Source organism: Callithrix jacchus, chromosome 4 (assembly GCF_049354715.1).
Source record: "Callithrix jacchus isolate 240 chromosome 4, calJac240_pri, whole genome shotgun sequence".
NCBI classification, from domain to species: Eukaryota; Metazoa; Chordata; class Mammalia; order Primates; family Cebidae; genus Callithrix; species Callithrix jacchus.
In genome coordinates, this window is record NC_133505.1 from 78,192,500 (window position 1) to 78,215,715 (window position 23,216).

Consider the following 23,216-nt stretch of genomic DNA (forward strand, 5'->3'; position numbering starts at 1 on the left):
AATGAAATAGAGTCTGTGTACTGAGTAGCCCACACAGCCTCGTACTTCAGAGGTACTCAATAAATCTTGCCCATTTCTCTTCTCTTTTCCTACCACTGACTAAATAAATTACCTTGGCCAAGGTACTAACCTTTCTAGGCCATAGCTACTTTTTAAAATAAATAATGGTTCTCTTTTTTCTCATTACAAAAGCCATGCATGGTTATTAAAGATCATTTGGACAGAAGCTATATAGAGAGAGAGAGAAACTAAAATTTATACCTAATCTTACCACCTAAAGAAAATCACATTAATATGCAGATATATATATTACAGTATTTATGTTTCTATATACATAATCTGTATATAGAAATATATAAGAATACATAATCTGGCCAGGTGCAGTGGCTCTCACCTGTAATCCCAGCACTTTAGGAGGCCAAGGCGGGTGGATCACTTGAGGTCAGGAGGTCGAGACCAGCCTGACCAACATGGTGAAACCCCGTCTCTACTAAAAATACAAAAATTAGCTGAGCATGGTGGCAGGTGCCTGTAATCCCAGCTACTGGGAAGGCTGAGACAGGAGAATCCCTTCAATCTGGGAGGTGGAGGTTACAGTGAGCTGAGATCACACCACTGCACTCTAGCCTGGGCAACAAGAGGGAAACTCTGTCTCTAAAATAAAAAGAATACATAATCTTTTGGGAGAACAAAACTGAAATAATCCTATATATCCTGCTATGTAACCAGTTATTTAAATAATGATGCTTAGAAACATTTTATCTCACAATATTCTTCAAAGATATGATGTTTTGTGGTTGCATAGTATTTGTGGTAATAATAGTAATAAATTAGCTAAAATGTATTGTGTAGTTTAGTATTATACTGAGATGTTTCACAGTTAAATTATTCAATTCTAACAATCCTATGACATAGGTACTTTTATTGTCTTCATTTTACAGATAAAAAAACTGAGGCAAAGAAAGTTTCAGTCAGTCACTTAACCCAGGTAACCCAACTATTAAATGGCAGAGCCAGAATTGGAGCTCAGGCACATGAGCTCCGCAGCCCATGCTCTAGAAAGGATATACCATGTTGTTTTTATTAATCCATCTTTATTAGAGATCTGGATTGGTTCTAATTTTTTTATACTATTACTAGTAGTGTTAGGTATGCTGAGAGGAGATAAAAATAGTAGTTTAGTAAGTATGCTGATGCAAACTTTTGTTAGACTCTACAGTTTTATCACACATCCCTAGAGTTTAAATTCCTGAAATAATAGTTATTCACATTGTTAATAGTCTTGGCAGATAATGTCAAATTGCTCCCCAAAAAATACCATATCAATTTATCATTGCAGAAAATCTTCATCAATTACTTTTTCTTCTCTGCCTTGCCAATACTGACAATTCATTTTTTTAAACTTTGTAAGTTTGATAGAATAAAATTATACCTTTCTACTATTTTAAATTTCAAAACTAGAAATCGTTAAGAACTTCTTTCTATATGTTTATTAGTCATTGTTACTTCTGTCCAATTTCCTACTAGCATGTTTTCTTAGTGTTTTACATTTATGTATTAAAGATGTTAATCTTTTGTTCATCATTATATATGTTACCATTTTTTTACAGCTTTGTTTTTTGCATCTCAATCTGGATAGAATTTTTGTTTTTGTTTTTTTAATGTATGGGTTTTTGTGTATTTGTGCCTTCACTTCTCAGCTGCAAAATGTGGGAAGAATAAGTAGGTTTACAATAATTGATACTACTTTGAAAAGGAATAATATTATTGTCATACTACTATAGGAATAGGCAATAAAATGTAATAGAATCTAAAAATAGGCTTCTCAATAAGTACATGGAAACATTTGGAGAAGGACATACTTTTTATTTAGATGGTATTGGTAAAATTGACTTTCACATGGGATAAAAAGTGAGATTGGTTCTCCACTTCACCACAGAGACAAAAAAATTCCATTAAAGCTGCAGATTGTATAAGCTAGAGTAATTCTTAATTATTAAGCAAATCTCCAAATTCTAGTAACTAAATAAAATAGCAGTTTATTTCTTACTTGTAGAATATCCAATGAAAGTGTTCTTTGTTTTGGATTGGGGTATATGATAAAGGTTCTGTTCCATGCAGTCATTCAGGAATCCAGGCTGACAAAGGCACTGCCATCTTCAGCATATTGCTTCTAAGGGCAGTCTTACCACCAAAATGCAACTAACATAGAAAAAGAGAAAGTGATAAGCCAAATGGGCTTGCCCTAAGCCTGAAAGTGGCATACATCATTTCCATTCATCTTCCACTCACTAGAATTAGTCACCTCATCTCACCCAGAGCAAGGGGTTCAGGGAAATGAGACGTCTGGACTTGCAGTCACTCCTCAGAGATAATGCTATACCTTGGAAGGGAAGCACATATCTGTGGTAGACAGCTAGCTACCTTCGACACAAAGACTATTCTGAATAGTCAACATAAATTTATTAACTAAACAAACAAGAAAGTGTGCCAAAATAAAGTATAGGAAAATATTTTTATAATCTTGGTTGGACAAAGTCATTCTAAGTAACTTCTGTGACTTTTAAATGATATGAAGTCCAGGAATCTAAAGTAGGAGGGGCATGGTTTTGTTTGCCTATTGTATTTGCAAAGATTGAAGACTTATAATATCCCAGGTAATACATAAAAATGCTTGTATGTCTATCATGTCTATCACATAGACATACATGTATGTCTATCATGTCTATCACATAGTGAACAGTAAACATTAGCTTTTACTAATACTATTTTTATTATTAGGCTTTCTTTTTATTAACAAGGAGAGAGAGATGTAAGTGTTTCCATACATTGTTAGGGAGAATTGGTACCATCATTTTGAAGGCATCTTGAGATCAATCACAAATCAAAATATGCCAATAATTTAGTCTCAAGGAATTTACCCTTAAATTCCTTATCCTAAAAATAGATGTATAGGACTATTCATTTCAGCAGCATCTTAATAGCAAAACCAAAAGTAACCTAAAATTCATTAATAACTGTCTTAGTTCATTTGTGTTGTAATAAGGGAATACACAAGGCTAGGTATTTATAAAGAAAGGAGGTTTATGTGGTTCACAGTTCTATAGGCTGTACAAAAAGCGTGGTGCCTGCATCTGCTCCTGGTGAGAACCTCAGGCTGCTTCCACTCATGGCAGAAGGTGAAGCGGGGCCAGCATGTGCTGAGATCACATGGTGAGAGAGGAAGCAAGAGAGAAGTGCCATGTTCTTTTTAACAACCAACTCTTAAGGGAACTAATACAGCCAGAACTCAGCCATTACCTCAAGGATGGTACCAAGCCATTTGTAAGCAATTCTCCCCCATGACCCGAACACCTCCCATTAGGCCTCACCTCTTAACACTGGGGATCAGATTTCCACATGACATTTGGAGGGGCAGATATCTAAACTATAGCATAAGTAATTGGTTAATTAAATAAATTAGTGTCTTACCTTATACATATTTGTATTATTTTGATATTTTACTTTATAGCTTTAAAATGTACATTTCATTAAAATTATTCAAAGTTTAGCTTATAGTGAGAATAATTAGCTTATAATTATTATAAGTTAGCTTTAGTGAGGCCACTAAAATAATTCAAAGAACTGAAACAAAAAAAATGTGGTGGGACGGGGGATATAAACATTAAGACCATTGTATTTGTTGCACTTCTGATTTTCCCAGAGAGAACAAGATGAAATTAGCTTAAAGAGAAAGAGGTAAATTCATGTTTGTTATTAGGGAAAACTTTCTGAGACTCTAGAATAACTTTTACTATATAAAAACTTTAAAAGCCTGAAGTCTCCAGACAGTTTATAGGAGTCAAGATGTACCCTCCTTGTGGCTTATCTCCAGAGAATTTATCTGTCCTTATAACTACTAGTTTGAAAGTGTTCAACCATACTTTGTTTGATCCAGATGATTTAGTTCTTTTCATTGTGTTTTTACACTGAGCCATGTTATACCTTCTAAAAGATGCATTATGCAGTGTAATTGTAGCAGCAAAACACAGACCACCAGGTTCAGATGTACAATTGGCCTTACTTTAAGCCAGTCCTTGAGTTCATGATAGGGAAGTTTTGGATATAATGAAGGCTTTTTGGTATTTCAGGGACTAACACCTTTTAGGCAGGGTCCATGGTGATCAATTCATGTTGATTTTGCTGACTAAATAATACTTGAACAAAGTTCCAGTGGCATCTAAAAATAAGCTCTTTCACAGTCCTTACGTGCCTTAAATATCATCACAGTATTTATTTTGTTCAAATCTTTGCAGTCACCTCAAATTTCCAGAAGTCCTGTGTAAATCATTCTAAGTAATTCAGTAAATTTGTGAACCTACTTCCTAATACCTTGTAAACCTGCATTTCACATTTCTATGGGCTGCTTATAATCAATAGCTCTTTCTTCACTGCTTCCCAACTTGTTCTAATTTGTTTCCTTTGGGAGAGGTGGATTTTAAGAGCTCAGGATTACATGCTTTTTTTTTTCCATGCGATTTAGAGCTCCTCCTTGTTTATTAGCAGTTCTGTGTCCTCTAGTCCCATTTTCTCTTGAAGCAGCCATAAAAGTACCATCTGCTTTTTAGCATCATTCTATTTCTGCTTTCTCCTCCCTGCACTTTTCTCTTCTCTGAATGCTTTATGCGATAACAATTTATTCTTGATTTATCCACCTGCTTTCACAGCCTTCCCCTTTCTGCTCCTCCTCCACCCCTATCCCACCCTAAATGGAGTGGTATACCATAGTTCTTAAGGACACAGCTCCGGAGTCAAGTAAGGACCAACTCCACCACTTAGTTTGGGCTTTAGTGACTTGACCACTACGAGCCTCAATTTCTTCGTTTATAAGAAAGAGAAGGTTATAGTACCATCTACTACATAGGGTTTCTTGAATAATTAAATAAAATAATATTAAAATAATATACATCAGCGTTTCTCAGCCTTGGCACTATTGACATTTGGGGCTGAGTCATTCTTTGTTCTTGAGGCTGTCCTGGGCATTGTAGGATGTTTAGCAGCAACCCTGGCCTTTACCACTAGATCCTCATAGCAACTCTCGTCCCAGTTATGACAATGAAAAATGTCTCCAGACATTGCTAAATATCCCAGGGAGGCAAAATTGTCCCCATTCAGAAGCACTGATGTATAGAAACATTTAGCACAGTGCCTGGTACATAGTGGAGACTTGATTAATAATCGTGATGAATGAATGGTCAGATGAATGATTGAATATTCATTTTTAATACAAGTGTCTAATATAATTCTTGACAGAAATTAACCACTTAATACAAAAATGAATAAACAAGTGAACATGAAGCCAGTGAGTTTCAAGGGCTGTCCATAGTTTCTACCTTATACTAAAATGTGGTATCTTCACTAAACACAAGCTTCCTATGTTTCAAAAAATATTTTAGACAATTAACTAACTGCACAGCTTAAGCTACTCCCACAATTTAATATATATGCATATACTTTAAAGAATAGGGAGATTTTAAAATAAACTCCAATGGATGATAGCTGTAACAATTATGTTATAGTAGAATTCATTGCTAAACCTCGAAGTGATCTTTTGATTAACTTGAGTATTTCAGGTCGATATTCCAGTGAATAAGCCATTGATGTGGTAAGAGAACAAAGCTCAGGCAACGTTTAGGTATTTGTTAATCTCAGTTATCTTATGTAAATATTTTTGAGTGCCTACTGTGTTTCAGGCACTGTTCTGGATACTTAGGATACATTCGTGAACAAAACAATGATCCAATGCTGTGGAACCTCCATTCTATGAAGTATTGATCACAAAAATAATAAGTACATATATAGAAATAAAAATATAGATTACTCACAACTTCTAAAATATTAGCGCAGGAAATACTCTAGGTGAGACTGAGAGCAAAATTTTAGTGGATGACTGTAACTGAACCAGAAACATTTTTGTGACTGCATTCACTGTTTGCCATTTGGTTGCTCGTCTGTGTTTTCAGTTTGCTGAACTCTAACTTTCTTGTCTGATCTGAATTACAGTGAAGGTATTAAATCAAATCTCTGGTTACCTTTGCATGTTTTGGAACTTCAAACGTTTAGATTATGATTCACTGTGTGCGTAATTTTTTAAATTGTCTCAAATCAACAATCTTACTTTTACTTTTCTAGGTTTTTCTCTAATGAACTAACTTTATAGCATACTTTTTGTGCTGTGGTCTAACAAACCAATAGCTGATTTTTTAAGAAAATGAATACAATTTATGCTTTTTGTACCTCCCTTTTTTCGCCTGTAAAATGGGATCTGTGAGATACCTAACACATAAAGTTGTTATAAGGATTAAATAAGGTAATGTTTATTTAAAAAAAAACAATTTAGAACTAAAGAAAATGCCAAGCACATAGTAAGTATTAAGTGTAGTATTTTCTGCACGCCTACTGGCTGTATACTTTTTTCTAGAATTTCCAATATTTTAACTTAATAAATTAGGTAGTATATCTTTTTCTTTTTTTTCTATACTTGGGAGAAAGAAAGCGGGATTACAAGGAAATAAAAGCAAAATATATATCTGACAGGGCCATATAAGTAATGTCTCTTTGTAAACCAGTAGTCTCAGGAGTAAATCCCTCCACATGATGAAAACCAACAGATGTTTATAACTCTTTTTATAAAGATTTTTTAATTGCAAAGACACAGTCATTTTTATAAAATTCTAACATACCAAAATTAATAATTTAGAAAGTGAAAAGCCCCTTTATGCATATATTAACTCCAGCTCACTACCTTTAAAGATAATTAATGGTAATAATCAATGTATAGTCTCACTTTCTTCTTTTTTGAGACAGTCTTGCTCTGTTGCCAGGCTGGAGTGCAGTGGCCAGATCTCAGCTCACTGCAACCTCTGCCTCCTGGGTTCAAGTGATTCTCATGCGTCACCCTCCTGAGTAGCTGGGATTACAGGCACCCACCACCATACCCAGCTAATTTTTGTATTTTTAGTAGAGACAAGATTTCACCGTGTTGTCCAGGATGGTCTCAGTCTCCTGACCTCATGATCCACTTGCCTCGGCCTCCCAAAGTGCTGGGATTACAGGCATGAGGAGCTGTACCCAGCCTAGTCTCAATTTTTTTTCCTGGTCATATACAAGTATATATTTCTATTAAAACAAAATCACATTATACATAGTTTTGCAACTGGCCTTTATTCACAGAATATGTCTTTGGTGTCTGTTTCGCCACATTTAGTTCCTTCTTATTTCCAACAGCTGTTGGGTACTTGCCCACAAAGGCACATGCATTAGAGCTGGTTGAAAAAGTCCTTCAGGGCAGGCACCAGTGGCTCACACCTGTAATCTCAACTTTTTGGAGGCCAAAGCTGGCAGACAATGTGAGCTCAGAAGTTCAAGACCAGCCTGGGCAACATGGCAAAACCCCATTTCTACAAAAAATACAAAAATTAGCCAGGCATGTTAGTGCATGCCTGTAGTCCCAGCTCCTCAGGAGGCTGACGTGGGATACAGAGGTTGCAGTGAGTGGAGCTCATGCCACTGCACTGCAGCCTGGGTGACAGAGTGAGATGCTGTCAAAGGATGGATGGATGGAAGGAAGAAAGGAAGAAAGAAAGAAACAAGGGAGGGAGGAAGGGAAGAAGGCAGGGAGGAAAAAGTCCTTCAGCTGAAACTTACAATGCCAACAACTGACCCCTCTCTCTTTCTCAAAGCACTGACCCAACAAGGGGCATGAGCAAAGAGGCTCAGAAGGTCTTCTCACCTTCTGAAAAACACCAAGAAACCAGACCTTTCTCAGTGCAGGGAGAAGGATGAACTGAATGAGGAATACTCACTCATATGGCAGTTAATCCAGAGGATGACAGAAACATTACAAATGTGACACCATTGAAATGGAACTCCTCTTTGGAGTATGGAAGCCCAGTCTTACGCAACTCACTTGAAGCAGAAAGGAAATTGTATTTGAGGATGTTAAGGTCAAACTAACTTTTATTAAAATTGCCACAGGAGGTCATTCATCCCCACTTCATTTATACCACTTCAAAGCCTACTTCCCACCACTCAGATACTTGTGGAGTGATTAAGTTATCTTTTATCTTTTCTATGCTTTCATTAGATGCTCTTTTTCTCTTTTTTGCTTATAAATAGGAAGTTAAGTCAAGTGTCAATTCGTCAAACATTAAGTATCTATTCCCTTGCAAAGCAGTGTTTATATTTACAAACCCTATTACAACAAATGTAATATTATTTAATTATGCAGCAAACTTACACATAATTGGCGAACCAGGTCTAAGGAATACTCTGTACAGGAAGAATATTCAGCTTAGTTGAGGCCTTTGTTAAACAGTATGCAAAGTTGCAGGTGCCATGCTATGGAATTTTTGGGATAAAGGAAATGCAAACTTATTTGGCAGGAAAATTAGAGGCATGATTATACCTTGCCTTTATACCAGCACTTTCATGGCTGGACAGATTTAGATGCCTCTGTCACATCACCCAGAAACCGTAGTGTTGAGGGCTGAGGCAGGAGCTCCTTTTGCCACTGGAAAAAGGATGAAACCAGAGACATTGTGAAATGTTGCCCCAGAGTCTTAAGGCTCTCTGAAACCTTGGGTTTTTTTAATGCTATTGTCCAATCTGTTGAAGGTTATATAATATGTGGTTCAAAATTACATAGGTAAAGCACAGAATGGCCAAAGGGTCAGAACTACAGCAATAGGTAGGTCCTGTTCTTTGCCTTTTCACTCTTAAGTCTTCACAGAGGCCAAGTGGCACTAGATGTGGCTGGGGATCAGGATCTGCATATTTGTGCCTTAAATAGGTCAAAGTGAATTTTTGGAAATATTGTTTTCATAAATAAAAATTCCTGGTCATGCTAATTATGGCTGTTTCAACCTGTTTCTTTCAGATACCATTGTTCTTATCGCTTCAATAGCAGTTGTTTCTGCAAAAACTCAGGGTAATATTTTTGCCACATCTGCACTCAGAAGTCTCCGTTTCCTACAGATCCTCCGCATGGTGCGCATGGACCGAAGGGGAGGCACTTGGAAATTACTGGGTTCGGTGGTTTATGCTCACAGCAAGGTAAGATTTGCTTTCTGAGTTTAAAAACAAAATTTTTGAAACCTTTTCATTGATTGCTGTAATATTTAATAAACCTATCACAAGCAAACTTAGTCATTGCAGAAATTGGTTAAAACGATTCTGGGACATGATGTGCAATGTATTGTGTAGAAGCCATCGTAAACATCCAGAATTAGTAAAGGGGATAGAATCATCATAGAATTCTTTTTTCCTTTTTCAAAGATTTTCCACCTCTAAAAAATCTTTCATTCCTTTTATATCTAGGAATTAATCACAGCTTGGTACATAGGATTTTTGGTTCTTATTTTTTCATCTTTCCTTGTCTATCTGGTGGAAAAGGATGCCAATAAAGAGTTTTCTACATATGCAGATGCTCTCTGGTGGGGCACAGTAAGTATAAAAATATGTTTTTATTTATTAGATGTTGTGAAATGTTTTTTTTAATACAATGTAATGGTTCCTATGGAGGGTCTCAATAAAAATATCAACTTGCAAAAGAGAGTTATTTGGGAAATATACTACTTATAATTGTCTAAAGGCTTTCCACATCTTTTTGGGCCAACTATGGTCTCTTATAACCATCATTAGTATTTCTTGAGTGCTAGATTGTTGCCAAAATAAAAATATATAAAATATATAAATATATATTATTTTTTAAATGGTGATTAAAACATTGATAGGTTGTTTGTTTTAACTTTATGGAGCACAAATTGAGATTATCAATTGTTACATTGATTTTTCACTCTTCAAAAGTTCATCTGGGTTTAAAAAGTGAATGGAAGCTCTGAATAAAATTACAGCAATGAAAAAGAAGACTGGTAACCATCTGTGAGATCAGAGATTATAGACATCTAATTTCAAAACTTTCTTCTCAAAACCTGCTTTTTTTTATAATGTTATTAAAGAATAATTTTCAAAAAAAAGTAAAATCATGATTCTCACATAAATAGAAAGTTAACACATGCTAAACATTTTATTTAGCTCATTTTTAAAATTTAAGTCATTAATAATGAAGAACCCAGTAAGATGTTGAAACCAGTTCAAAGCACTATCCAAAGAACAGAAGCATTTAAAGATCAGGACTATTGAAATCAATGTGCAAATAGAGGCAAAACTGGCTCCTTCCACAGTGTGGAAGGGAAGTCAGTTAAACCTCCACTAGGCAGAATTTACATGTCCATAGGCAAGAATTATTTTGCATTGCTACCAGTTATCAACAACTTACAGAGCTGTAAAATAGCTAAAAGGCTATGAAAAGAGCAGAGCAGTGTAAAATCAGAATCCAAAACCCTGGAAGGGTGTACTCTGAATAACGCATAATTTTCCACTGAAGCAAAAATTTTCCCTGCATTGTAAAGAATTTGTAAAACAGTCATTGGAACTTGTGCCCTAATAAGAATGTCACGGGATAAGAGTGATATATATATATAAATTACATTTATTTTTATTTTATTCCTTTAAGGTATTCCAAAGGGGAATTATATGAAAATAATTATAACCAAGCATGGTGGCTCATGCCTATAATCCCAGAACTTTGGGAGGCCAAGGCAGGAGGATTGTTTGGGCTCAGGAGTTTGAGACCAGCCTGGGCAATATAGCAAGACCCCATCTCTACAAAAAAAAAAATGCAAAAATTAGCCAGGTGGGAGGATCGCTTGAGCCTGGGAGGTAGATTATAAATGCTTGTCTATGGAATGTCCAAACCCCTTAAGTTCTCTTTTATACCACCCTTAGTATTTCTTGAGTTCTAGAGTGTTGCCAAAATAAAAACATATGATTTTCTTAAACTGTGATTTAAACAATAAGCTTTTTATTTGTTTTTTATGGTTCTTTTGGTTCAGTGGAGCACAGATTTAAGTTACCAATTGTTGCATTGTTCCACTACTCATCAAAAGCTCATCAGCAAGACCCAGAACACTTGTCAGAGACAAGGAAAATTTGTTAGGGCTGTATTAAGCAGCACTTGTATTTGTTGATTGCATAGCAGCAATAAAATGAATAAAAATCAGAAATACATTCACCTGAAGATTAGAATTTTTTTCTTAAGTTGTCTGAGTAAATGTCTACAAGATTATGCCATTGGTTTCAAAGGATTCTGTTGGTTTAATAATGTGGTTTCCGGATGCTCCCCACTATTCACAAGCAATAATGGGCATTTCCAAAGAAGAGTGGAAAATTGAAAGAGAGCAGTCATCTGACATTCTTAAAATGCTTTTTATGTGTAGAGAGCAATGAAAATCTATGACTCATGATGGGATAAACTGTAAACTGGGAAAACAGGAGGCTTTTCTTGCCAGCAAGGGGAAGACAGTTTATCATCTCAGCTTTCAAAGCAATGGTTTGAATTCAAGTTTAATTTTGCTTCTCTTGGATAATTCTAATGTGTTTAACTCACTGATGCTCCCAGGTGCCCCTTTTCCCACTGAGATGCAGTTGTTGGTGAGTTTAGCCTGGCAGCTCATTATCCTTCTTTTTATTAATCTTTTCTTTCTCCTTATTACTAAAAAGAAGTGCTGTGTTGTGTGTTAGTGTGTGGGAAACTCTTAATATACCTCTCAGTTAGTCACCAGCTTGTTTCCTTTGCCAGAATTACCCACACAGCAGGTTTTCAAAGGTCATATCTGTGACTTTCAGGGGAAGAAACATATTTTCATTGATTTCCCTTTCAGTTGTGCTAATTTGACTGACATTTAACCTGTACTTAACAGGTTCCTGAATGGCCTAATTATGTTTTTATTTTTTTTTTTAAATCTAGTCTTAAACATGAGAGTAAAAATCTTATAAGATGTCAGACTTTGAAGAATTTTTTAAGGCCTTATTGGTTCATAGCAGGTTCGTTGATATTAACTGACTCATTAATGAAATTGTCTGAAACGTAAAAAGACAGAAACAGCAAACAAGAGAACTCACTGTTTCTATTTATTTTAAGAAGAACATATACTAGATTCCTAATGGGAAATAAAATATATTTAGACTATTATATCTTTTACTGATACATTAATCAAGACCTTAGTGAAAAATATGGTTGGCCTCATATATTTCTTCTTTCGTAAAGTGTCTGTTCATATCCTTTGCCCACTTTTGAATGGGCTTGTTTGTTTTTTTCCTGTAAATCTGTTTGAGTTCTTTGTAAATTCTGGATATCAGCCCTTTGTCAGATGGGTAAACTGCAAAAATTTTTTCCCATTCTGTTGGTTGCCGATTCACTCTAGTGACTGTTTCTTTTGCTGTGCAGAAGCTGTGGAGTTTCATTAGGTCCCATTTGTCTATTTTGGCTTTTGTTGCCAATGCTTTTGGTGTTTTGTTCATGAAGTCCTTGCCTACTCCTATGTCCTGGATAGTTTTGCCTAGATTTCCTTCTAGGGTTTTTATCGTGCCAAGAACAGAAAATGAAACACCGCATATTCTCACTCATAAGCGGGTGATGAAAAATGAGAACACATGGACACAGAAAGGGGAGTACTAAACACTGGGGTCTATTGGGGGGAAAAGGGGAGGGCCAGTGGGAGGGGCAGGTGGGGAGGGATAGCCTGGGGAGAGATGCCAAATGTGGGTGAAGGGGAGAAGCAAAGCAAAGCACACTGCCATGTGCGTACCTACGCAACTGTCTTGCATGCTCTGCTCATGTACCCCAAAACCTAAAATCCAATAAAAATTTTTTTAAAAAAAGAAAAATATGGTTGGATATTTCTTAGTTAAAATTGCCCATGTTGCACCTAATAGACATCTTAATAACTATGGAAGTATCCAGAATAAATAGGGAAAGGACAGCATCCTAAGTGGGAGTATTTCTAAGCATTATACTTTGATGAAAAAAGGAAATCCCCCATATTAAAAGAGCCCACAGTATCAAAATTAAGTATCAAAATATAGTTTTTTTCTACAGTTATACTGTCCCAATGAATTTTCAATACTAATTACTGAACTCCTTCCATTAAGATAATGAGGTATGTCCCCAAGATCAACTTTTGGAGGGTTATCATGGTGGGATCAGTGCTGCTCAAAGCTAATAACAATTCAAAGAGTTTTGATCCCTGAAAGCAATTTCATATTAGTGAATAGCAATACCTAGCTCATTGAGTAAGTGAAATAGATATGAAAGACCTGGTACCAAGAACATTGCAAGTGCCCAATCAACTATGATAGCTATTGTTGGTGTAGATATGGCTGCTGTGGAAGTTAAATGAAAGCACCTTTCATACAAAAGGAACAAAAAAAAGGCTGAGTGCTTTGATGCAGACCCACAGAACACAGAAAAGGCTTGGGAATTGGAGGCTGTGATGAAAAGATGCCCTGGGTTCTGATGTGGCCACTAAAGTTGCATTGATGGCAGAAAATGGAAGAGGGAAGTAACTGTAGTAGCTGAGGCACTGAGAGCTACTGGAAAAGGAGTTTTTCTATTGCTGGGTGGAGCTCCACTTATTATCACTTTCCATTGTTATTTTTCTCATTGATTGTTTCAGATTTATTCTGAAATAATTTAAGAATGGGTTTTCCTGGGGTTATTTTATTATTAAATCCTTCCTGTTATTATTGTTCTCCTTTTGATTTGCTTTAGATTTATTCTGATGTAACTTAAGGTTCGGTTTTCCTGGAGTAATTTTTTCTGGTAATAACCTTGAAGGCCAGTTTGTCCTCTTTCTGTTTACTGCTATTACTATAATGAAGATAGTGTTATGGGATTTTATTTTTAAAAGATGCATACAGCAGCAGATAGTATAAATCTACCCTTGAGAAAGCATCTGAATATAGACTTCACCTAAGACCATGTGCTTGAAGTATTTCAGGCATGTCAAAGAATTTTATGTCAACCAGAGTTAGTCTAAGAATTCATGCTGAAAAATCTCATAGGCTTTCTAGAAGCAAACCATATAGATGGTTCTATGTATAAAATGTAGTATACTGTGCACTCAACATGTTGTTCATCCCAAATACATGCCTTGAGATTCATCCATCTGTAAAATCTAAGGGTAAGAAATTGTGTAAATTTGTGGAATAAACAATGATACTCTTGTCCTGATGGTACCAAGACCCTTCAGAGAATTAACTCTCCTTACTTGGGTTTACCAATACAAAATGTTTCTGCAACATCATCTAAGCTGATGTTTTTGAATTAATGCTGGCATATTAAAGTTAATAATTACTTCTTACTACCAATGCATTATCTGATGGTATCAAAGCATTACTTGGCCATAAAAGGATCAACACACTAGCTCCTAACTATTCAAGAATATTATCAGTTACCAAGAATATACCCCAGCCTCAACCCACTGAAACATTCAGGCTACTATGAGCATCTGTAAGTCCCATGCCTGCCTTATTGGCATGCATTTGTGATGTATATTATCACATGCCTCTTTGGGGAACTCTTTCCTAATGAGAAATCTAAAGTAGCATTGATGACAGACTATTTCTTCAATAATGTCATCTCACGCATGCCTCTGGACACTTTTTCTCAGTGATTATTATTCTATAAGCATTGAGCACAGGCTGTTTTGAAAAAATAGAAGAATTGGAGTCAAGAGACCTGGGTTCTGGCCCTAACATTATGATTTAATGGAGGTGTGTTATTAAGCAGTCATTAACATCTCCGTAAAATTGAGATATCACCCAAACACAAAGTTACTATCTATATAAAATGAGATTAGGACATGTAGATGTGCTTTATCAAGCACTAAGCAAATGGTAGTCATTACTGTTGTTACACCACCAGTCTGAAAGAACAAGATGGAATGCTAATGCCCTGGGCTACTTGCCACAGCAAAGCCCAAATTTTATGATGCCACCACCACAGGAGATTCTAATGTTTGAAGATGGAAAGTCTTTCTGACCTTCTAGTTCAAGGTGACTAAATTTCAAAATTGACTGCACAATTTCTGTGACCACCTACTATCTGATACTAGGTGAATCACCCTTCCTTAAAAGACTCCCTTATGGGCTGAGCATGGTGGCTCATGCCTGTAATCCCAGCACTTTGGGAGGCTAAGGCAGGAGGATCACTTGAGGTCAGAGGTTGGAGACCAACATGGCCAACATGGTGAAACCCCATCTCAACTAAAAATACAAAAATTATTGTATTTTTGTATTGTATTTTGTTGGGGTGTGGTGGCATGCACCTATAGTTCCAGCTACTTGGGAGGCTGAGGCAGGATAATTGTTTGAACCTGGGAGGCAGTGGTTGCAGTGAGCCAAGATCGCAGGACTGCACTCCAGTCTGGGTGACAGAGTGAGTCCCTGTCTCAAAAAAAAAAAAAAAAAACACTCCCTTATGGAGAAATTATACTGTGCCATGGAAATCTAGCAACCGTATATTGTTCACTGTCTAAATTATAATCTGACCATAGCCTCAGCCATCTCATTAGAAAAAACAAAAAGCCTGGACCAGAATTTTCATTTGTTTTGCAATAGTATTTTTGAGGAAGAATTCTTGAATGCTAAACACATGAAGGTGCCCCCACTCCACCTCAGATTTTGCTAACATAATTACAACTCTATGCCAACATTTCAACCCACAGATTTTTCAGAATGTATTTTCTTTCACCTGTATGACTGTATCTGAGCATAGGAAACATGAGGGCAAAAATATATCTAAGCTGTTTCTATCTGCAAGGCACCTTCAAGTAAATGGTCCAACTGAAGAGATGGCACAGACTACGAGGAATTCCTGAGGCCAGCTTGGGGGATGTAGGAGGGTGAAGCAGGCCATCCCTGCCCAGATCCTCATTTATCTTGTTACCCTGCAGCCTGAAAAGGCAGCTGCCAGCTTCTACCTCAGGTCATGAAGTATGGCAAGAAATGCCAGCTTCTCACTTAAGAAGAATACTACTCTGCCTAGAACTTCCCTGAAAGAGATGGTGGGCATTTTTGTGACTTGTAATTTATTTTTTAATTTTAAAAAGGAAATTCAGCCAGGCACAGTGGCTCCCAAAGTAATCCCAACACTTTGGGAGGCCGAGGTGGGCAGATCATGAGGTCAGGAGTGCAAGACAAGCCTGACCAACATGGTGAAACCCCGTCTCTACTAAAAATACAGAAAATTAGCTGGGTGTGGTGGCAGGTGCCTGTAATCCCAGCTACTCGGGAGGCTGAGGCAGGAGAATCACTTGAACCCAGGAGGAGGAGGTTGTAGTGAGCCAAGACTACACCATTGCACTCCAGCATGAGTGACAGAGTGAGACTCTGACTCAAAAAAAAAAAAAAGCAAATTAAAACTTCCTGACCTTACCTACGATATTATAAAGATCATACTCAAAAGTCATAAGTATGAATCACAGAAGATGTTTGTAATAGAAATGTAATTTGGGCTGGGCTCGGTGGCTCACACCTATAATCCCAGCACTTTGGGAGGCCAAGGTGGGCGGATCACCTGATACCAGGAGTTTGCGATCAGCCTGACCAACATGGAGAAACCCTGTCTCTACTAAAAATACAAAATTAGCCAGGTGTGGTGGCACATGCCTGTAATCCCAGCTACTCAGGAGGCTGAGGGTGGAGAATTGCTCGAACCTGTGGGGAGGAGTTTGTGATGAGCCAAGATCGCACCATTGCACTCCAGCCTGGGCAACAACAGTGAAACTCCATCTCAAAAAAAAAAAAAAATGTAATCTATCCAGTGCATGTAAACCAGCATATCTCTTACAAACCCTGGAATGAGGTAAAAAATGTAATTAGGTCCAATATTTTGATGTAAAATTCCATCTCTCCTTTTCTCCTGCTTCTCATCTCTTGCACACACATATATATAAGCAAAATGTCACACTCACATGTGTGTAGAAATCAAAGTTCACAAAACACTATTTGGTTTACTTGCCTACTTATGTAAATATTGTATTTGTTTTACAATAGAGTAGAAGCTCTCAGAACTCATTTCCTTCACTGACTGGCCAGATTAACCAACACACCTCACTCCCACAAAAGATACTGAGGCCTGTAGAGCATGGATTGCTCTTTAGTATCCACAGAATTCTGTCCTTAACATTGTTTGAATGCTAGCAAAGAGTCAGCGTGTTCATTACCAGACCTTTTCTTTTTCTTTTTCTTTTCTTTTCTTTTTTTTTTTTTTTTGAGACAGGGTCTCACTCTGTCGCATAGGCTGCAGTGCAGTTGTGCAATTATGGCTCGCTGCAGCCTCAACCTCCCATGTTCAAGCAGTCCTCCCACCTCAGCCTCCTGAGCAGCTGAGATCCCAGGTAGGTGCCACCATGCTTGGCTAATGTTTTACTAATTTTTTGAAGAAACAGGGTCTCACCATGTTGCCCAGCCTCGTCTCAAACTCCTGGGTTTAAGCAATCTGTCTGCCTCGGCCTCCCAAAGTGCTAGGATTACAGGCGTAAGCCACTGCACCCATCCCATTCCCAAACCTTGTTATGCCAGTTGTATTTGTAATTATAATGGCATGGTTAATTTTATATTATTGCATAAACTGATGACATATGGTACAGAAAGAAAGATGGATGGTTTATGAAAATAGAATGCTTTAGAAAAGCTTGATAAATGCAAAATACTAAATATACTAAAATACCAAAAATACTTTAAAATCAGGGGTGAACACACAACTCTGTGGGGGGAAAATCTTAAATATCTAGGACTTTGTCCTCAGATGGCTCCCACAAAAGTTGAGTTTATGTACCACTTAAAGAAAAGTTAATTTTAAAAAACACTAAAATTAAGGAAAATAAGTGATGCATTATGAGTGAGATTTATGCAAAAATGATAACGCAGAACCCCAATTGCAGAACGTATTTTTCATCAAGAATATTGCATTTATGTGCTTTAGGTTAAAATTAAATATGTAACATGTAAGTCGCTTTGTGATTATCTGCATTACTCAGATTTCTTACTAAGCAACCAAGTATCCATCATAGAAGTTTCAATTAAGAAGTCTTCTCTGTGTATTCTCATGCATTAATATATAATATCAGAAAATCATCTCACCAACAGAGAATAACAAGGCTCTCTCATAAAGACATTTATTTTACATTGATTCAACTGCTTTATGGTTCTACTAATTCCCTTGCAACACATTTGCTATGCAGAGTAAAAGTCTGATGTATTGTGATTCACTTTTAACACTGTATATATTAGAAGAGAATTAAATGCTTTGACTCAGGAAGTATCAAAAATATATTAGTACAAAAAGAACCCATTAACCGACCACACTTTAGTTCTTTCTGTCATCCAAAACCCACCCAATCCCTGTCATCCCCACCCACCCATCCCATATGTAGTTGTGAAGCATCCTCTTGGTTCACCCAAGATGAACAGTCACTGGGTTTGATTCCAGCACCATCACCCGTGGGGCTCAACCCTTGCACCCTAATGCCATATGCTCATGTAGAACTAGCAGAGAATTACACAACAAAGCGGGTGGGGTGTGATGGAAGTATCTTCAAAGGAGCAACTATATTATTTATTTAATGTTGGATTCCCAGTCTAAAGTCAGTGTAAGGAGTGTGTTATTTGTTTTTCATTATAACAGTAATCCATTTTTTCCAAAATTAACTCTGGCTTTTTACCTTCATTCTGCCCACGTTACTGTGTTAACTGGATACTGTAAGTAATAATGGCCACCTGCCCTTCTGCCTGGGAGTCACTGAGGTATGCACTTTGTAAGCATCTGCAATGCAGAGATGATGAGATACAATCGAATAAGTCATCTTGCCATGCCATGCCATCAAGATGCTGCTGGGTTCTTGGAGATCTGTGAGGAATGTTTCTAGAAAACGAACTGACTGCCTCGTCACCCAATTCAATTGTGAAGTCTAGGTGTGATTTCCTCCAACCCCTTAAAGATCACATATACAACCTCTCAAGATTCTCTGAAACATGCTGGTATTCCAGACTCTCCCCAAGTATTCTGAAGAACTGGTGCCTTTGGGTTCTTGTGTGAGCCTGCCTTTTTCCAACCCTGAACCTAAATGAAACTAATCATTATTGGGTTCAACCAGTGAAAAGATTCACAACATTTCTGGAAGGCAGAAAGAAGTTTATTATTTAGCACAAGCATGGGAGAATGAGCACCAAGAGGGCGTCTGCTACTCAGTTCATGTACAAAGGATCAGCTAATAAACATTAGCAGGGCCTTCCAAGTGCGAGGAAAAGAAAATAAACATAATTAGTTGTACAGTTCTAAGGAGACTCAACGGTACTTCAAGGGCAGCTTGACCTGAAAGTCTACAAACATCAATGAATATCTATGCAGCGCTCATCTAAGGATGGTTTTATCAAATGAAGCTGGTCCTTGCCTTAGAATGTCAAAGCCAGAATCAAGCAGATGGGTCAGTATGAATACCTGGAGAAGATTCACATCTTTTTATTGTAAGCATACCTTAAAAGATTTCATAATTTTATGTCTGGTGCTACCTTTCTGTTCACATCATAAAACCCAGGTGTCATCTTTGTATGCACAGAAGGGAAATAATGCACTGTCCAAGTGAAAAACAAAGGAAACCCACACCAACTCCCTCTCTGACTTAGAGGGAGACAAAACTGCCACCCTGTTTCCTGATCCTTCCCAAGCCTAAGCTGGCAACAAAATGCCCCTATGCTTTCAACCAGGACACATCCCTAGCTCCTTTGAAATTAGCGTGGAGGAAGTTTTTGAGGCTGGGTGTTCAGTTGCTGGCTATTCAGGTTCCTTGCACTCAGTGAAATGTCATCATCCAGGAAGCCTGAACCAGAGCGTAGGGAGAAAGTGGGCAGTCATTGCCCACCCCCAGAGGAACTCCAGAGTGCTGCTCTCAGATTTCACAACCTTCTCTTCTCCCCCACAAATCACCCCTGTAAGAGAAAGGGGCAACCCTAAATTCAGAATGAAAGAAAGTAGGCACTCTTTTCTACTCAGGATGAAACACAGCACATTGTCACTTGGCTATGTCCCATTCTTCAGAGTAAGAGGCAGTGGTTTAAAACCCACTCCCTGAGCACTGAGCCAAGCAAATATATTACTGGAATGAAAAGCAAAGCAAACCATGAAATGGAACATTTTTGCTGTGACCAAACCATGAAAGTTCTTCTTCAGTCTATTATTAATAAACCGATGTAAAAGGATTAAGCTATTTTTCAGAAAAAGGATAGACTAAAATCTGTCCCACATATATAAAGATTGAGAATAAAATTGAGCTGGGAATTTTTTCTGCATTCTCAAGGAATTCTTTTGAGAATCCCGTATTAATACTGCTGGTGACATGTGATTAATTTGGCTCCTGTAAAGTTCTACTACAAATTTTCTCTCTCTGACATTGGATCAGCTCTTCCAACCAGCAAACGTCTTATTAACCTGTCCTTGACCCCTTCTCAGACCTTCACAGCCTGAAGCCTTTTTGCCTGTTCCAAGCCTCTGACTCTCCGCACATGACCCTCCCTTCTCCTTGTCTATAACTGAAAGGACGGACATAAGCATTCCTAATCCTTCCCTCCACTCATGCTGAGGCCACATCATAGCCCCACCATGGAAGTGCCATCCTTTCATGCTGCCTGGACTAACCCCTCCAACTGTGCCCTTAACCCGGTTCCTTCTTGGCTACTTTACTCCATCATGATGCTGTCACCCCTTTCCTCTTCAGTCTCACCCTCTCTGCAAACATGCACAAGTACATCCTGGAAAGCCTCCCCTCAAGTCAGAGATTCCTGGGAGTTCTTGCCCTCTACTTCTCACTCCAGTTGCTGCCAATGTTCTTGAAAGTATTATTTATTTATTTATTTATTTATTTAATATTTAGTGAGTTCCTCTTAGTTTGTGGCAAGCATTATGCTAGATGTTAGGGAGATAAAGAGTAAGCCGAGGTTCCACTTTCTAGTTAAGAAAGTAAGAATCTCTACACATTGAAAAATATAACACACTACCACTCATGTTGAGTGTTATGAAGAAATAAGGAGCTGAATAGAGAGTAATCAGAGACCCCACTGAAGATAGGTAGAAAGGCCTCTCCAGTGAGGGAGTATTTTGGATAAGACCTGAAGGATGAAAAGGAGCCCTGGGAAGAGTGAGGAAAACAGCAATTCCAGCTGAGGGAACAGCTTGTGCAAAGACCCTGAGGCAGAAAGATCCTGGCTTGTTTGAGGAGCTGAAAGTCCACTGCCATTAAAGTGCAGTGACCAAGGGTAAAATCAGGATGATCTTAGAGAGGTAGGCAGAGACAGCTTAGAAGCTTAGAATTTATTTTGAATTCAACAGATAACCATTGAAGGATTTTTAGATCGAAATAAGAAAATGATACCCCTTGCAGGCATATGAAGAAGGAACTAGAGGAAAGCAAAAGCAGAGAGAGCAATTAAGAGGCTACTGTAGCAGCCTGGTCTACCATGGTGGCAGCAAAGACAGAGAAAAAGTAGTGAATTTGCAAAAATTTAAGGAGATAAAATCAACAGGACTTGCTGATTCACTGGAGAGAGTGAGGGAAATGAATAATTAGGATGATTCTGAGGCTTCTGACAGACATGAGCAACTGGATAAATTGGTGGCTCTTGGTTAAGATAGGAAGGAATACATTGGTAGAAATAAGAGTTCTGTTTAAAACACATAAAGTTTAAATGACTGTGTGACATCTAAATGGAACTGTCAACTGCAGATAGGTGAATTGGGAGCCCAGAAAAGTGGCCTGGCCTAGAGGTATAAATTTTGCATGTTTAACATAAAAGTGGCATTTGAATCTATGAGAACATTTAAGACCACCTGGAAAGATAGAAAAAAAGGAGGGATAGAAAAGAAAAAGTCTAAGAAGAATAAAATTCTTAAAAGAAGAAAAAGATCTAGAACCAAACCTTAGAATCCAGTGTCCAAAAGTTGAAAAGGGTAAGAGGAGCCACAGAAAAAGAGCCACCAAGGATATAAAGAGAAAACCATGCAAGTGAAGATTGAAGAGTGCTTCCAGGAAGGCCTGGTCAGCTAAGCTAAATGCTTGCGTAAGGGCTGGCATCATAGAGTTTGTCTCTGTCTTTTTCATTTCTGCCTCTGAATTGTTCCCCCTCTTTCAAAGCCCCAGGTAAGGGGCATGACCAGAGCAACCAGTTTCTCAGTGATAGCCAGTGACCACCTATCTTCACCATATTCAGTGTCTTTCTCAATGCTCACTTTCCTTCCTTCCTTCCTTCCTTCCTTCCTTCCTTCCTTCCTTCCTTCCTTCCTTCCTTCCTTCCTTCCTTCCCTCCTTCCCTCCCTCCCTCCCTCCCTCCCTCCTTCCTTCCCTCCCTCTCTCTTTCTCTCTCTCTTTCTTTCTCTTTCCTTCCCTCCTTCTTGCCTGCCCACCTGCCTTCCTTCCTCCCTTCTTTCTTTTCTTTTCTTTCTTTTTAAGACAGAGTTTCACTCTTGTTGCCCAGGCTGGAGTGCAATGGCATGATCTTGGCTCCACCTCCTGGGTTCAATCAATTATCCTGCCTCAGCCTCCTGAGTAGCTGGGATTACAGGCTCCCACCACCACACCTGCCTCAGCCTCCTGAGTAGCTGGGATTACAGGCTCCCACCACCACACTTGCCTCAGCCTCCTGAGTAGCTGGGATTACAGGCTCCCACCACCACACCTGCCTAGTTTTGTATTTTTAGTAGTGACAGAGTTTCACTATGTTGGCCAGGCTGGTCTTGAACTCCTGGCCTCAAGTGATCCATCTACCTCAGCCTCCCAAAGCGCTGAGATTACAGGCATGAGCCACAGCACCTGTCCCTATTGTCCTTGCTTTCTATTAGTCTGTGACATCAGGGATTACCTGGTCCTTTGTGAAACTCTCCATTCTCTGTTGAGTTTCCATTTATATAACCCTTTCCTGATTGTCCTACTTTTGAAAAGCTTTTGAAAAACATGATATCCAAAGACATTCTTCTCTGACTTTCCTTTCCCTTCCACTCCTTAAATGTCTGTGTTTCTTGAGGTATCCCTGGATCCCTTCTGTGTACTTTTTATAATCTCAGTTATGCACATAGCTTTAACAATCACCCTATACCTGATTCTAAAACCCAAATCTCATGCCAAACCCAATTTCTGTCTCAGGACTTAGGCTCTCATTCTCAGTTTCCTGCTAGACATTTCTGCACTAGTCATACTGACATTTAAAAAAACATTATTTGCAAAACCAAAATCTTCACCTTTGCTCTAAAACCTTATTTTTCATTATCATATTTTTATTTATGG

At 38.0% G+C, this 23,216-nt stretch overlaps 1 protein-coding gene across 8 annotated transcripts in view; it reads left to right on the forward strand.

The window, feature by feature from the left end:
• KCNQ5 (potassium voltage-gated channel subfamily Q member 5) overlaps window positions 1-23,216 on the forward strand; it is a 633,783-nt gene that overhangs the window by 465,692 nt on the left and 144,875 nt on the right. For 6 of the 8 annotated variants that reach the window (XM_078369545.1, XM_035296121.3, XM_002746718.7 and 3 more), the window contains exons 4-5: window positions 8,918-9,093; window positions 9,358-9,483. In XM_078369545.1, coding sequence (XP_078225671.1) covers window positions 8,918-9,093; window positions 9,358-9,483 — 302 coding nt within the window. The remainder of the gene's footprint in view (window positions 1-8,917; window positions 9,094-9,357; window positions 9,484-23,216) is intronic. The other 2 variants (XM_017971216.4, XM_035296122.3) reach the window with 1 other exon arrangement.